This window comes from Eleutherodactylus coqui, chromosome 1 (assembly GCF_035609145.1).
Source record: "Eleutherodactylus coqui strain aEleCoq1 chromosome 1, aEleCoq1.hap1, whole genome shotgun sequence".
Taxonomy (NCBI): Eukaryota; Metazoa; Chordata; class Amphibia; order Anura; family Eleutherodactylidae; genus Eleutherodactylus; species Eleutherodactylus coqui.
Genome location: NC_089837.1, coordinates 10,451,348 through 10,464,952, shown reverse-complemented (window position 1 = coordinate 10,464,952; position 13,605 = coordinate 10,451,348). Strand labels below are relative to the sequence as shown.

Below are 13,605 nucleotides of genomic sequence, written 5' to 3'. Positions count from 1 at the left end.
TCGGTGGACCGCAGGGCTTCTGTGCGGTCCATTGCCGATTCCAGCCTCCTGATTGGCTGGAATCGGCACGTGACAGGGCGGAGCTACACGGAGCCCCATTGAGAAGATAAGAAGACCCGGACTGCGCAAGCGCGTCTAATTTGGCCATTAGACGGCGAAAATTAGACGGCAACCATGGAGACGAGGACGCTAGCAACGGAGCAGGTAAGTGAAAAACTTCTTATAACTTCTGTATGGCTCATAATTAATGCACAATGTACATTACAAAGTGCATTAATATGGCCAAAGAAGTGTATAGACTCTTGCTGCCGCGGGACAACCCCTTTAAACTTGCGATCACACTGCTGTCTGACAGGCAGCCTTCAAAGGCCACTGGCTGCCATGGCATCCAAACAGCACCTTGTGATCTCAGAAATGACAGCATTTAGGGGTTAACAGCCACAACCAGCGCCGATTGCAGGTGGTGGGTGCTAGCAGTGGGCGCCATCATTACACCTTGTGCCTGTCGGAACCACTTCCAGGCACTTGGCTGAAGGACATTGTGTCTCACAGCCCCCATTACATGTACGGCCTCTGACACCCACTGTCGCCCCCATTACATGTACGGCCTCTGACACCCACTGTCGCCCCCATTGCATGTACGGCCTCTGACACCCACTGTCGCCTCTATTACATGTACGGCCTCTGACCCCCCCCACCGTCGCCTCCGTTTGCGGTGATGTCGTGGATGACTAAATTGGACGCTGCAGAGTGGAACCGGGTTGTCTTCAGCAACGAATCCAGGTTTAGTCTGGCCGCTGGCGATGGCCTCCTTCGTGTTGAGAAACCTCAATCCTGCCGTTGCACGAATGTAGACGCTGTAGAGGCTCAGTTACAGCAGATGTGGGGAGATAAGCTGCAGGATACCAGACAGAGCCTGTATACCTCCACGCCCGCCCGTACACACACATACTCCCAGGTGGGGGGGGGGGGGGATGAGCGTGTACCTTTACATCCTCCACGCCCGCCCGTACACAGACACATACTCCCAGGTGTGGGGGGGGGGGGGTGAGCGTGTACCTTTACATCCTCTAGGCCAGCCCGTACACAGACATACTCCCAGGTGTGGGGGGGGGGGTGAGCGTGTACCTTTACATCCTCTGGGCCAGCCCATACACAGACACATACTCCCAGGTGGGGGGGGGGGGGGGGGATGAGCGTGTACCTTTACATCCTCTAGGCCGGCAGCAGCCATGTCTCTGGGGGGTTCCTATCCTCACAACTATAATTACGGCTCCCTTACCACCAATCGACAGGAGAAATCACATGGCAGATAAATACAGATCTTTATTAAATCGACTTCACCAGCAGCGGCAGGACAGGAAGCAGCGCAGACCGGAGATGGTCTTCTTACAGCCGCAGAGTTAAAATCACATACAAACTTCTGGTTATCAAAGTTCTTAAGAAAAATTAAAAATTTCAAAAAGGACAGCGACCCCCAAAATGTAGAAAAAGTCACATAGTACAAACCAAGAGTCCGGTGTGAGGGGGGCCGGGGTACAACGTGAAGAAAGGGTCCAGGCACCGCTGCCAGCGCCAAAACCGTGAACACACTAGTGCAAATAAGAGTACGGGACCAGACGGCACAGTCACAGAATAAAACGGGGGAGGGGCGGTATAAACATCTTGGTCCATTCTCCAGTCTCACAGAACATAGCACCAGGACAGAGAGCTGCTCCACGGCAGACCAGAGAACCTTCAGCCCTCCGCACAGAAGGACAGGGGGGAGACTGCCGGGAAACTCTGCAAGAAAGAAAAACGGTTACGATTATACGACGGCCACGGACGAGCTGAGAGGGAGACACGAGACAGAGGGCGGCACAGACGGGCTGAGAGAGAGAGAGACACAAGACAGAGGGCGGCACAGACGGGCTGAGAGAGAGAGAGACAGAGGGCGGCACAGACGGGCTGAGAGAGAGAGAGAGAGAGAGACACGAGTCAGAGGGCGGCACAGACGGGCTGAGAGAGAGAGAGACACAAGACAGAGGGCGGCACAGACGGCTGAGAGAGAGAGAGACACGAGACAGAGGGCGGCACAGACGGGCTGAGAGAGACACGAGACAGAGGGCGGCACGGATGAGAAGAAAGAGACAGACACACAAGACAGAGGGCGGCACAGACGGGGAGAGAGAGAGACAGACACACGAGAGAGAGAGAGACAGACACACGAGAGAGAGAGAGAGACAGACACACGAGAGAGAGAGAGAGAGAGAGAGAGAGAGAGACAGACACACGAGAGAGAGAGAGAGAGACAGACACACGAGAGAGAGAGAGAGAGACAGACACACGAGAGAGAGAGAGAGAGACAGACACACGAGAGAGAGAGAGACACAGACACACGAGAGAGAGAGAGACAGACACACGAGAGAGAGAGAGACAGACACACGAGAGAGAGAGAGACAGACACACGAGAGAGAGAGAGACAGACACACGAGAGAGAGAGACAGACACACGAGAGAGAGAGACAGACACACGAGAGAGAGAGACAGACACACGAGAGAGAGAGACAGACACACGAGAGAGAGAGACAGACACACGAGAGAGAGAGACAGACACACGAGAGAGAGAGACAGACACACGAGAGAGAGAGACAGACACACGAGAGAGAGAGACAGACACGAGAGAGAGAGAGACAGACACGAGAGAGAGAGAGACAGACACGAGAGAGAGAGAGACAGACACACGAGAGAGAGAGACACACGAGAGAGAGAGAGAGACACGAGAGAGAGAGAGAGAGAGAGACACGAGAGAGAGAGAGAGAGAGACACGAGAGAGAGAGAGAGACACGAGAGAGAGAGAGAGAGACACGAGAGAGAGAGAGAGACACGAGAGAGAGAGAGAGACAGACACACGAGAGAGAGAGAGAGACAGACACACGAGAGAGAGAGAGAGAAGCACGGACGAGCCGAGCGAGAGAGACACACGAGACAGAGGGCACTGCAATGTTTTGATTCTATGTGGATCTTTCTCAAGCATGCACTTAGTGCTTTAAAGAGCACATTTTATATTATATATATATATATATATATATATATATATATATATATATATATATATATATATATATATATATATATATATATATACATACATACATACATACATACATACACACACACACACTACCGTTCAAAAGTTTGGGGTCACATTGAAATGTCCTTATTTTTGAAGGAAAAGCACTGTACTTTTCAATGAAGATAACTTTAAACTAGTCCTAACTTTAAACAAATGCACTCTATACATTGCTAATGTGGTAAATGACTATTCTAGCTGCAAATGTCTGGTTTTTTGTGCAATATCTACAAAGGTGTATAGAGGCCCATTTCCAGCAACTATCACTCCAGTGTTCTAATGGTACAATGTGTTTGCTCATTGGCTCAGAAGGCTAATTGATGATTAGAAAACCCTTGTGCAATCATGTTCACACATCTGAAAACAGTCTAGCTCGTTACAGAAGCTACAAAACTGACCTTCCTGTGAGCAGATTGAGTTTCTGGAGCATCACATTTGTGGGGTCAATTAAACGCTCAAAATGGCCAGAAAAAGAGAACTTTCATCTGAAACTCGACAGTCTATTCTTGTTCTTAGAAATGAAGGCTATTCCATGCGAGAAATTGCTAAGAAATTGAAGATTTCCTACAACGGTGTGTACTACTCCCTTCAGAGGACAGCACAAACAGGCTCTAACCAGAGTAGAAAAAGAAGTGGGAGGCCGCGTTGCACAACTAAGCAAGAAGATAAGCACATTAGAGTCTCTAGTTTGAGAAACAGACGCCTCACAGGTACCCAACTGGCATCTTCATTAAATAGTACCCGCAAAACACCAGTGTCAACATCTACAGTGAAGAGGCGGCTGCGGGATTTTGGGCTTCAGGGCAGAGTGGCAAAGAAAAAGCCATATCTGAGACTGGCCAATAAAAGAAAAAGATTAAGATGGGCAAAAGAACACAGACATTGGACAGAGGAAGACTGGAAAAAAGGGTTGTGGACGGATGAATCCAAGTTTGAGGTGCTTGGATCACAAAGAAGAACGTTTGTGAGACGCAGAACAAATGAAAAGATGCTGGAAGAATGCCTGACGCCATCTGTTAAGCATGGTGGAGGTAATGTGATGGTCTGGGGTTGCTTTGGTGCTGGTAAGGTGGGAGATTTGTACAGGGTAAAAGGGATTCTGAATAAGGAAGGCTGTCACTCCATTTTGCAACGCCATGCCATACCCAGTGGACAGCGCTTGATTGGAACCAATTTCATCCTACAACAGGACAATGACCCTAAACACACCTCCAAATTGTGCAAGAACTATTTACAGCAGAAGCAGGCAGCTGGTATTCTATCGGTAATGGAGTGGCCAGCGCAGTCACCAGATCTGAACCCCATTGAGCTGTTGTGGGAGCAGCTTGACCGTATGGTACGCCAGAAGTGCCCATCCAACCAATCCAACTTGTGGGAGATGCTTCTAGAAGCGTGGGGTGCAATTTCACAAGCTTACCTCAACAAATTAACAGCTAGAATGTCAAAGGTGTGCAATGCTGTAATTGCTGCAAAAGGAGGATTCTTTGACGAAAGCAAAGTTTGATGTAAAAACAATGTTATTTCAGATACAAATCATTATTTCTAACCTTGTCAATGTCTTGGCTCTATTGTCTATTCATTTCACAACGCATGGTGGTGAATAAGCGTGACTTTTCATGGAAAACACAAAATTGTTTGGGTGACCCCAAACTTTTGAACGGTAGTGTATATACACACACAAGAGACATATACCAACATAACCAATTAGCAGACTAATACATACATACATAGCCCCACCCCATCTAAGCAGCAGTTGGATCGGGATCGTGCAGCACAGTGGACTCTAATTAGTGATCTAATCTAGACAGATAACTCCATGAGCTTACCTTAGCATGCGTGACACAAATCACAGGAACACAGCGGACCAATAAGGTGCCTGCCCAGACATAATTGTATAACTGCGCCTGCTAATTGGTTATGTTGGTATATGTCACTTGTATATAGATGTGCTCTTTAAGCACTTGAGAAAGATCCACGTAGGATCGAAGCGTTGCAATGCAGTCTTTTTAAGCTGAGGAATAAAGGAGTTTTTTACCATAAAGAAAAAACCCGAGAGTGCTGATCTATTCACTGATTGTCTACAAAGTTCTATTTTGCATCCTGGGGTCCGGATCTTCTGTTGGGTCGTGCACCTTTGGCTCAAGTATGCCTGTATAATTTATTTGGTTGTGTTGCTATCTACCTATCCCATTTTACACGAGACAGAGGGCGGCACAGACGGGCTAAGAGAGACACACACGAGACAGAGGGCGGCACAGACGGGCTAAGAGAGACACACGAGACAGAGGGCGGCGCAGACGGGCTAAGAGAGACACACACGAGACAGAGGGCGGCACAGATGGGCTAAGAGAGACACACGAGACAGAGGGCGGCATAGACGGGCTAAGAGAGACACACGAGACAGAGGGCGGCACAGACGGGCTAAGAGAGACACACGAGACAGAGGGCGGCACAGACGGGCTAAGAGAGACACACGAGACAGAGGGCGTCACAGACGGGCTAAGAGAGACACACGAGACAGAGGGCGGCACAGACGGGCTAAGAGAGACACACGAGACAGAGGGCGGCACAGACGGGCTAAGAGAGACACACGAGACAGAGGGCGGCACAGACGGGCTAAGAGAGACACACGAGACAGAGGGCGTCACAGACGGGCTAAGAGAGACACACGAGACAGAGGGCGTCACAGACGGGCTAAGAGAGACACACGAGACAGAGGGCGGCACAGACGGGCTAAGAGAGACACACGAGACAGAGGGCGGCACAGACGGGCTAAGAGAGACACACGAGACAGAGGGCGGCACAGACGGGCTAAGAGAGACACACGAGACAGAAGGCGTCACAGACGGGCTAAGAGAGACACACGAGACAGAGGGCGTCACAGACGGGCTAAGAGAGACACACGAGACAGGGCGGCACAGACGGGCTAAGAGAGACACACGAGACAGGGCGGCACAGACGGGCTAAGAGAGACACACGAGACAGAGGGCGGCACAGACGGGCTAAGAGAGACACACGAGACAGAGGGCGGCACAGACGGGCTAAGAGAGACACACGAGACAGAGGGCGGCACAGACGGGCTAAGAGAGACACACGAGACAGAGGGCGGCACAGACGGGCTAAGAGAGACACACGAGACAGAGGGCGGCATAGACGGGCTAAGAGAGACACACGAGACAGAGGGCGGCACAGACGGGCTAAGAGAGACACACGAGACAGAGGGCGGCACAGACGGGCTAAGAGAGACACACGAGACAGAGGGCGTCACAGACGAGCAGAGAGAGACACACGAGACAGAGGGCGTCACAGACGAGCAGAGAGAGACACACGAGACAGAGGGCGTCACAGACGAGCAGAGAGAGACACACGAGACAGAGGGCGTCACAGACGAGCCGAGAGAGACACACGAGACAGAGGGCGTCACAGACGAGCCGAGAGAGACACACGAGACAGAGGGCGGCACAGACGGGCTGAGAGAGAGAGAGACAGAGGGCGGCACAGACGAGCTGAGAGAGAGACACACACATGAGACAGAGGGCGGCACAGACGAGCCGAGAGAGACACACACGAGACAGAGGGCGGCACAGACGGGCTGAGAGAGAGACACACACACACACACACGAGACAGGGCGGCATAGACGAGGAGAAAGAGACAGACACACAAGACAGAGGGCGGAACAGATGAGCAGAGCGAGAGAGACAGACACACGAGACAGAGGGCGGCACGGACGAGCAGAAAGAGAAAGAGAGAAAAAGACAAATGGCTGGATGTTCTTAAGGACAGAAATGTCCAAGACGGTTGGGAAATATTGTGAAATGAGATTCTCAAAGCACAATCATTAATAATCCCTAAAAGAAGGAAGAATGGGAAGCATTTAAAGAGACCCGGATGGATGAACACAGAACTTGCACACATATTAGAGGAAGAAAAATATGTTTATCAAATGGAAAGAGGGGGAATATCTAAAGAAGAATATAATGCAGTCTGCAGAAACTGTAGGGCAAGTGTCAGAAAAGATAAAGCTGATAATGAATTGAGGCTAGCAACAGAGGCAAAAAGCAATAAAAAAGGATTTGGAGGGTCAAAAGCAAAAGAAAAGTCAAAGATGTTATTGGATGCTTACAAGATGAAAATGGTGAATTGGTTAAGAATGATGTTGAGAAGGCTGAACTTTTAAATTCCTATTTTGTATCTGTTTTCTCTTAGAAAGTAGATGGAACATCAACTGATCTTCCCTGTGCTATTAGGGGGATAAAAGAATGCAGGCTATCTGTAAGCAGAGAGATGGTGAGGGAACACTTAGCTAACTTACATGAATTCAAGTCTCAAGGTCCAGATGAATTACATCCTAGGATACTAAAGGAAGCAGCAGAGGTAATTGCTGAACCACTCGCCATAATCTGTGAAAATTCCTGGAGAACAGGAGAAGTCCCAGAAGATTGGAAAAGGGCAAATGTTGTCATTATCTTCAAAAAAGGGAAAAAGGTGGATCCAGGAAACTACAGGCCTGTGAGCCTGACTTCTATACTGGAAAAAATCTCTAAACAAATTATTAAACAGCATGTATGCAAGTACTTGGGTAAGAATGGAGTAATTAACCAGAGCCAGCATAGGTTAGCAACAAACAAGTCATGTCAGACTAATCTAATTTTCTTCTATGACAGTATCACTGACTGGGTTGATCAGGGAAATGCGGTGGATATAGTATATCTTGACTTTAGTAAAGCATTTGACAAAGTATCTCATACCATATTGATTGACAAAAAGGACGAGATATGCGATTGACAAGGTAACTGTTAGGTGGATTCAGAACTGGCTGAGTGATGGTACTCAAAGAGTGGTCATAAATGGCTGCACATCCAAGTGGAAGAATGTATCAAGTGGGGCACCACAAGGCTCTGTCCGAGGAACAGTGTTGGTCAACATTGTTATAAATGATCAGGAGGAGGGAATTGATGGGAAACTGATCAAAAAAGAAGGCTGAGAGGAGACTTAATAGCGGTCTACAAATATCTGAAGGGCTGTCACAGTGCAGAGGGATCAGCCCTATTCTCATCTGCACAAGGAAAGACTGGAAGCAATGGGATGAAACTGAAAGGGAGGAGACACAGATTAGATATTAGACAATGAGGGTGATCAATTAGTGGAACTGGTTACCGCGGGAGGTGGGGAGTTCTCCTTCAATAGAAGTCATCAGAGGCTGGACAAATATCTGTCTGGGATAATTTAGTGATCCTGCACTGAGCAGGGGGGGCGGACCAGATGACCCTGGAGGACCCTTTCAACTCTACCAGTCTATGAGTCTTTGGGACAGAGGGCAGCACAGACTAGCCGGGAGAGATGGAGAGCAACGAGGCACACGAGACAGAGGACGCAAAGTCGAGCTGAGAGAGACGCGAGACAGAGGAGCCGAGAGAAAGACAGACACACACACACACACACACGAGACAGAGGGCGGCAAAGACGAGACAAAGAAAGCAAAGATGGAGCACAGAATACACTAGCCAAATGCAAATGGAGTGTGATGAACACAACCAAGACACGATAGTGGGTCATCTACCTGAGCAGAGAGACCACGGAAATGTGAGCTCCTTAGAAAAGACTATTAGATTCTTCTACGTTACCTGCTCCTTCAGCTCCTTGGTTTGGTCATAGATATAAAAGGGTTCCTCGGCCTTGGATCTGATGATCGGCACTGAGCACACAGTCAGGCTGGACGTCACCGCTGCCAAATCTGCAGATAGTAACAGAAACCGAGATTTTGGAAAAATCTGCATAGTGATAGTGCAATACCTGCGAACACAAACCAGGCCACAATGTTATGTCACCAGCCCAACGCGGTCCCACCTGTGAGGGTGCAGTTCTTCAGCGCCTCCTCGGAGGTGTATTTCCAGACACTGAGAATAGGAGAGACCCGCTCATTAGTGACATGAAGGAGGCTCTGGGAGTGAAGGAGAGCGCCCCTCCGCACTGGGATCCTACTAGGACGGACACCTAAACTTTCCAGAGACCTGGAGGTGAGAATAGCAATACAGGTGAGGGAACATGTTAAGAAGCAACGTGAACCACCACCACATAAGAGGTGCAGTTATAAGTCAAAGGGCCCTACCATCAGGTGGCAGGACCTCATAGGGACGACGGGTTACCACCTGGCTGGTGATTACATTTTACACGACGTCTGCGTTCCTGCATGCAGATGCCAGGGAACAGGTCGCAGATGCAGCAGCAGCAGCCAGAGCTGCAGCCTGGGTAAGTGAAATGTCCATCTGGTTGCTGACCGGCCGGTGACCGATAGGGCAGAAACACTTACTACTGCGGTACTATTGCTACCAAGACCACTATGGCAGGGGTCACCATTACTATTTGGGACATTAAGGGGGACACTTCCTATAGTGACAATAGTGCAGAGACCAGGACTAACTATAAACGACGGGTGGGTGGCAGCGTGGAGCTGGAGAGGACACGTTACCTGGAGAATTCTGCATGGTTATGGCTGGTGCTTCTTTTTTGCAAATTCTTAAACAAAGGAAACAAACAAAAAACAAAAAGTGTTACACATGTCGCCAGGAAACAACGCCGCCTCTACTGCACTTGCTGGCACCGCGTGGTTGTCTGTACAGACTGGAGCAATCATCAAGAAGGGTCCGAAAAGTTACCTGTATTGGGGGCATTTCGGCGCCTGCCCGAATCAGTGGTTTACTGGAGTCTCCCTCTCGAAGGCTCTTCTTCACCGATGCTGGAGTCTTGGTCTTGTTGGCTGACGTCAAGGTGCTAAATCCACTGCCTAGTAAAAGAATTAAGAGAAGACATCACCACCGATCTTAAGAATGACGGGAAGTGTCCACAGAGGCATCAGACCAGCCATCCTGTCTATGGAGTCCTTCATCTATGCAATGTCCGACCAATATCAATCAAGAATTCTCTTGGGTTTTTAACCCCTTCGTGATCACAATACACCTTTTTATTGACCTTACTAATGGTCTTTAAACTGGCATATATGTCTTTTTTAAGGTGGTAGCTCAGGTGACTACAGACAACCGGGCCGCTGCTATAACTGCCAGGAGCAAAGTGTCCAGCAGAAGTCATAAACGAGCAGGCTTTACTGCAGATGGCTACACCTCCCAGGCAGGGTTTACGGAGGAACATATGGAGTTGGACACTGACCTGACATGCTGAGTGACACTGGGAGGGTACACGATGGCTTCTGATGGACTGTAGGGCGCGGGCTTCCCCGACTTATGAGTGCCGATAAGTGAGGGCTCTGGGTGCTGGGGATCTGATGTGTCCGCGGTGGACTGTGGATGGTGGCCCGGAGTAGTGACTGGTGGTGCTGCCGTCGCTTCTCCTGAGCTTTGGTTTCTGTCAACAGCAAACATCATACTGATCAAATAAAAAAAAATACAATAAAAATCAATAAAAAACAGGGTGATGAAGGGCGGGACGAGCCGCTACTGCAGCACTGATGTGTTCATGACTGCTCCGAAAGACAAGTAACCGAGGGGCCCAACAAAGCCTGTCCATAATACAGCGGGGCCGTGCACGCAGCGATATTACAGTGTAGGGATAAGACACAGAGGCTGTAGTGTACATGGCAACATAGTAACCATGGGGTTCCATAGCAAAACCTACAATGGGTCCCTATTCAATTCCCCCTTTCATCTGACATAGTCACCCTTAACTGCCCCTTATGCCCGTGTTGTGGTGGATCTAGCTGCTGAGCCCCATAGCAGCCGCCCTGGGAGTTTAACAAGCCAGCAGATGAGCAGAAGTTGGCTGGAAAGTTATTGCCCCTTTAAGCATTGGAGAGTCATCATTTCTGTAATATACTTGCATTAAACATTTTGTGGCTTTACTGCTATAAATCACATTTGACATGGCTGCCACTAGGGGTCTCTCTTCCAGCTTCTCTGCAATCCACCTTCCGTCATTAGGTACAAAGCTTCCTTAGAAATAACGACACATGGATGTTTCCATAGCAACAGTGGGAGAGGCTGTCTTCAGCCGACAGGTCTGCAGACACTGTGATAAGGATCTCCGCAGTCTTGGCCTCCCCTGCAGTTACAGTATTGTGCTGCGAGTCTATGTATGTGCACACATTACACACACTATAGTAGGTTTACTAACCATTTGGCCACAATGTCTCTAAATGCTTATTCGTCCTGGGAAAGCAGAGGGGCGAGTATTCAGATACTGCCTTCCTGCTGATTGGATCAGAGACCGTGCAATGCAGCATGGGAAGGACGGACAAGGAAGTCAAGGCAGTGAACTGCTGGCAGAAAGCTAGGCTTGCTACACGACTCTCCCTGAAACTGAATTGCAAACAGCAGAGCAACAGAAAAATGGGGAAGACCACCTGAAACACACATGAAGCAGGGTGCAAACAGCAGCAAATGAGAGGAGAACCTCGAGGATTTTAAAAAACTTGTTGAAAACTCAGGTATGCCGTGAAAGCCCACATTGAGAGATCAGGCCACCTCTATGATGTTTACGGGACTGCTCCGAGGTTACCATTATCTGTGACGACATTCTGAGCCGACCTCCAGTGGTCTGGATGGACTTTTGCCCCATGGTCACAAATATAGTTAGAAGTCACACTTAAATTGAAAAACTCCACAAGCAGTAAGAGTCCAATATTCTGTCCGTCACACACAGGACTAGTTGCTGGTGAGCGGTCCCATTTTCCTGTATTACTAGATGTTAAGATCTACACACCAGAATAGTCTGCAATTTGCATCCAAGTTTTATTCAGCCTGTCATTTTCCTGGCGCAATGGCTGAGAGTTGCCCGTGGCCGTACGGTTATCGTCTCGTTCTTGGTAGGTTTTGTAAATATTGCTTTGCTCATCACTTTGCTAGAGGTCCTGTGACTTGCTACTAAGGTGTAGCTTAATGACTTTGGCCAGAATGTTTTTCTTCAACGGGCCTCGTACATCTTCCAATTTCACCAAAGATGTCACAGTGCCGGAGGCAACTGAACGGCCACAATACAGCAATGTGCCTCAGTCATGGCCCTCCAGATTTGTTCCTCTAAGAGTTTTGTTTTCGTTAGAGTCAATGCCATTTCCTAACAGCTACACCCAATTCCACTCAGTTTTCCCTAAAGGACATTCTCTGAGAGGGACTATGGCTTTCCAATAGAGTAATCTCCAGTCTGGCTTATTTTGTAGTGGGTCCTCCTGGGCTCAGAAACCACTTTAAGTCATCTTTCTCTGCATAGATGTATAGACTATGTGATTCGGCCCCTCCTTGCAGGGTGCTGTGCCCATTCGCCTCCCGATCTACACTTTGACACAGTATAGCCTGCATGATCTTCTCTCCCTGAAGACTTGGATGCTTTTGCACCTCCCCTTTCCTCATCTTGATCTTCTTTATAGAACTTCCGCTCCCATTAATTCAATCGCTAACCACTGGGCAATTGTATAAGGAGGAAGATGATGAGTAGAGAGACAACAGCAACCAGAAGCAGTGTACTGGACATCTGCAGTACATAAACAGTAGCACTGCCTGCTATGAACAGGAGTTGCACAGATTCTACAAATAGTAAAAAAAATAAATTAAAGATTATGTAGAAAGTTTTTTAAAAGTTTCATTTAAACGAATTTAAAAAAAAACAAAAACTCCACACACGGTGTGTCCTTTAAAAGGGAACCTGTCATCACCTATGAGAACCATAAACTAAATTATCACGCTCATAGGTCATGTCCCGAGGAGTCAATGGATGTGCTTTTAATACTCACGGGGCTCATCGTTACCATGCTGTCACCCTTGAAAATCGGTACACAGAGCAGTGGACTCATCTATGCAGGCTTTAGGTGCACTCCCATTAAGAACAATGGGAGTGACCATGCACATCTACTGAGATGAGTACACTGCACGGTGCGCGCTGACTCTTCAGGGAATGACAGTTCAGGAACAGGAAGTACATCCACAGAATCTCAGGTGAGTGCCATAACAGTTTCTGCTGCTGATAGGGAATGACAGGTTACGCTATCCATGCAAACCAATGAGTTACCTCTGTAATGCAGGACAGGACAGGTACTCTGGAAGGAAAGAAGTTTTTGTAAATCGCTCTCCAAACTGGCATAAAGGGACAAGAACCTTCAAAGTAGGACTCTCCTTTCTATTAACTTACAATTCCCTAACAGGGTACATGAAAATGGGGGTTCTAAACTTGACAGTTCCTGTGAAAACCTTTATACTAGTATTGTTACCAGTGGCCACAGGTTTCTCAAGGTTTTCAGAGAGGTTTGGTCTATTACACGGACTATCATTAGCCATTACCTTTAGAACTTCCTCAGAAAACGCTTTGCTTTTTCTATGTATTTTATCACAAAAAGCAACAGCTTGCGGGTCGTACTCCATGTAATGTGGTTGAGGGATTACAGAGTGCATCCTTAGCCTTAGGCCATCACTATAAAATCCCACAACACCTGATACAACAGTACAGAAAAACTATTTTTTCTTTAAAAAGGTTTATAAGATCTGTAAAATAAG

The 13,605-nt window shown here is 48.2% G+C and overlaps 1 protein-coding gene across 1 annotated transcript in view; it reads right to left on the bottom strand.

Moving 5' to 3' along the window:
• Positions 1 to 1,737: 1,737 nt before the first annotated feature.
• AGBL5 (AGBL carboxypeptidase 5) overlaps positions 1,738 to 13,605 on the bottom strand; it is a 44,732-nt gene continuing 32,864 nt past the window's right edge. Inside the window, exons 13-18 of the mRNA XM_066575043.1 lie at positions 10,277 to 10,471; positions 9,769 to 9,896; positions 9,582 to 9,628; positions 8,960 to 9,009; positions 8,737 to 8,846; positions 1,738 to 1,782 (exon numbers count right to left, since the gene is read on the bottom strand). Of these exons, the coding sequence (XP_066431140.1) occupies positions 1,738 to 1,782; positions 8,737 to 8,846; positions 8,960 to 9,009; positions 9,582 to 9,628; positions 9,769 to 9,896; positions 10,277 to 10,471 (575 nt within the window). The remainder of the gene's footprint in view (positions 1,783 to 8,736; positions 8,847 to 8,959; positions 9,010 to 9,581; positions 9,629 to 9,768; positions 9,897 to 10,276; positions 10,472 to 13,605) is intronic.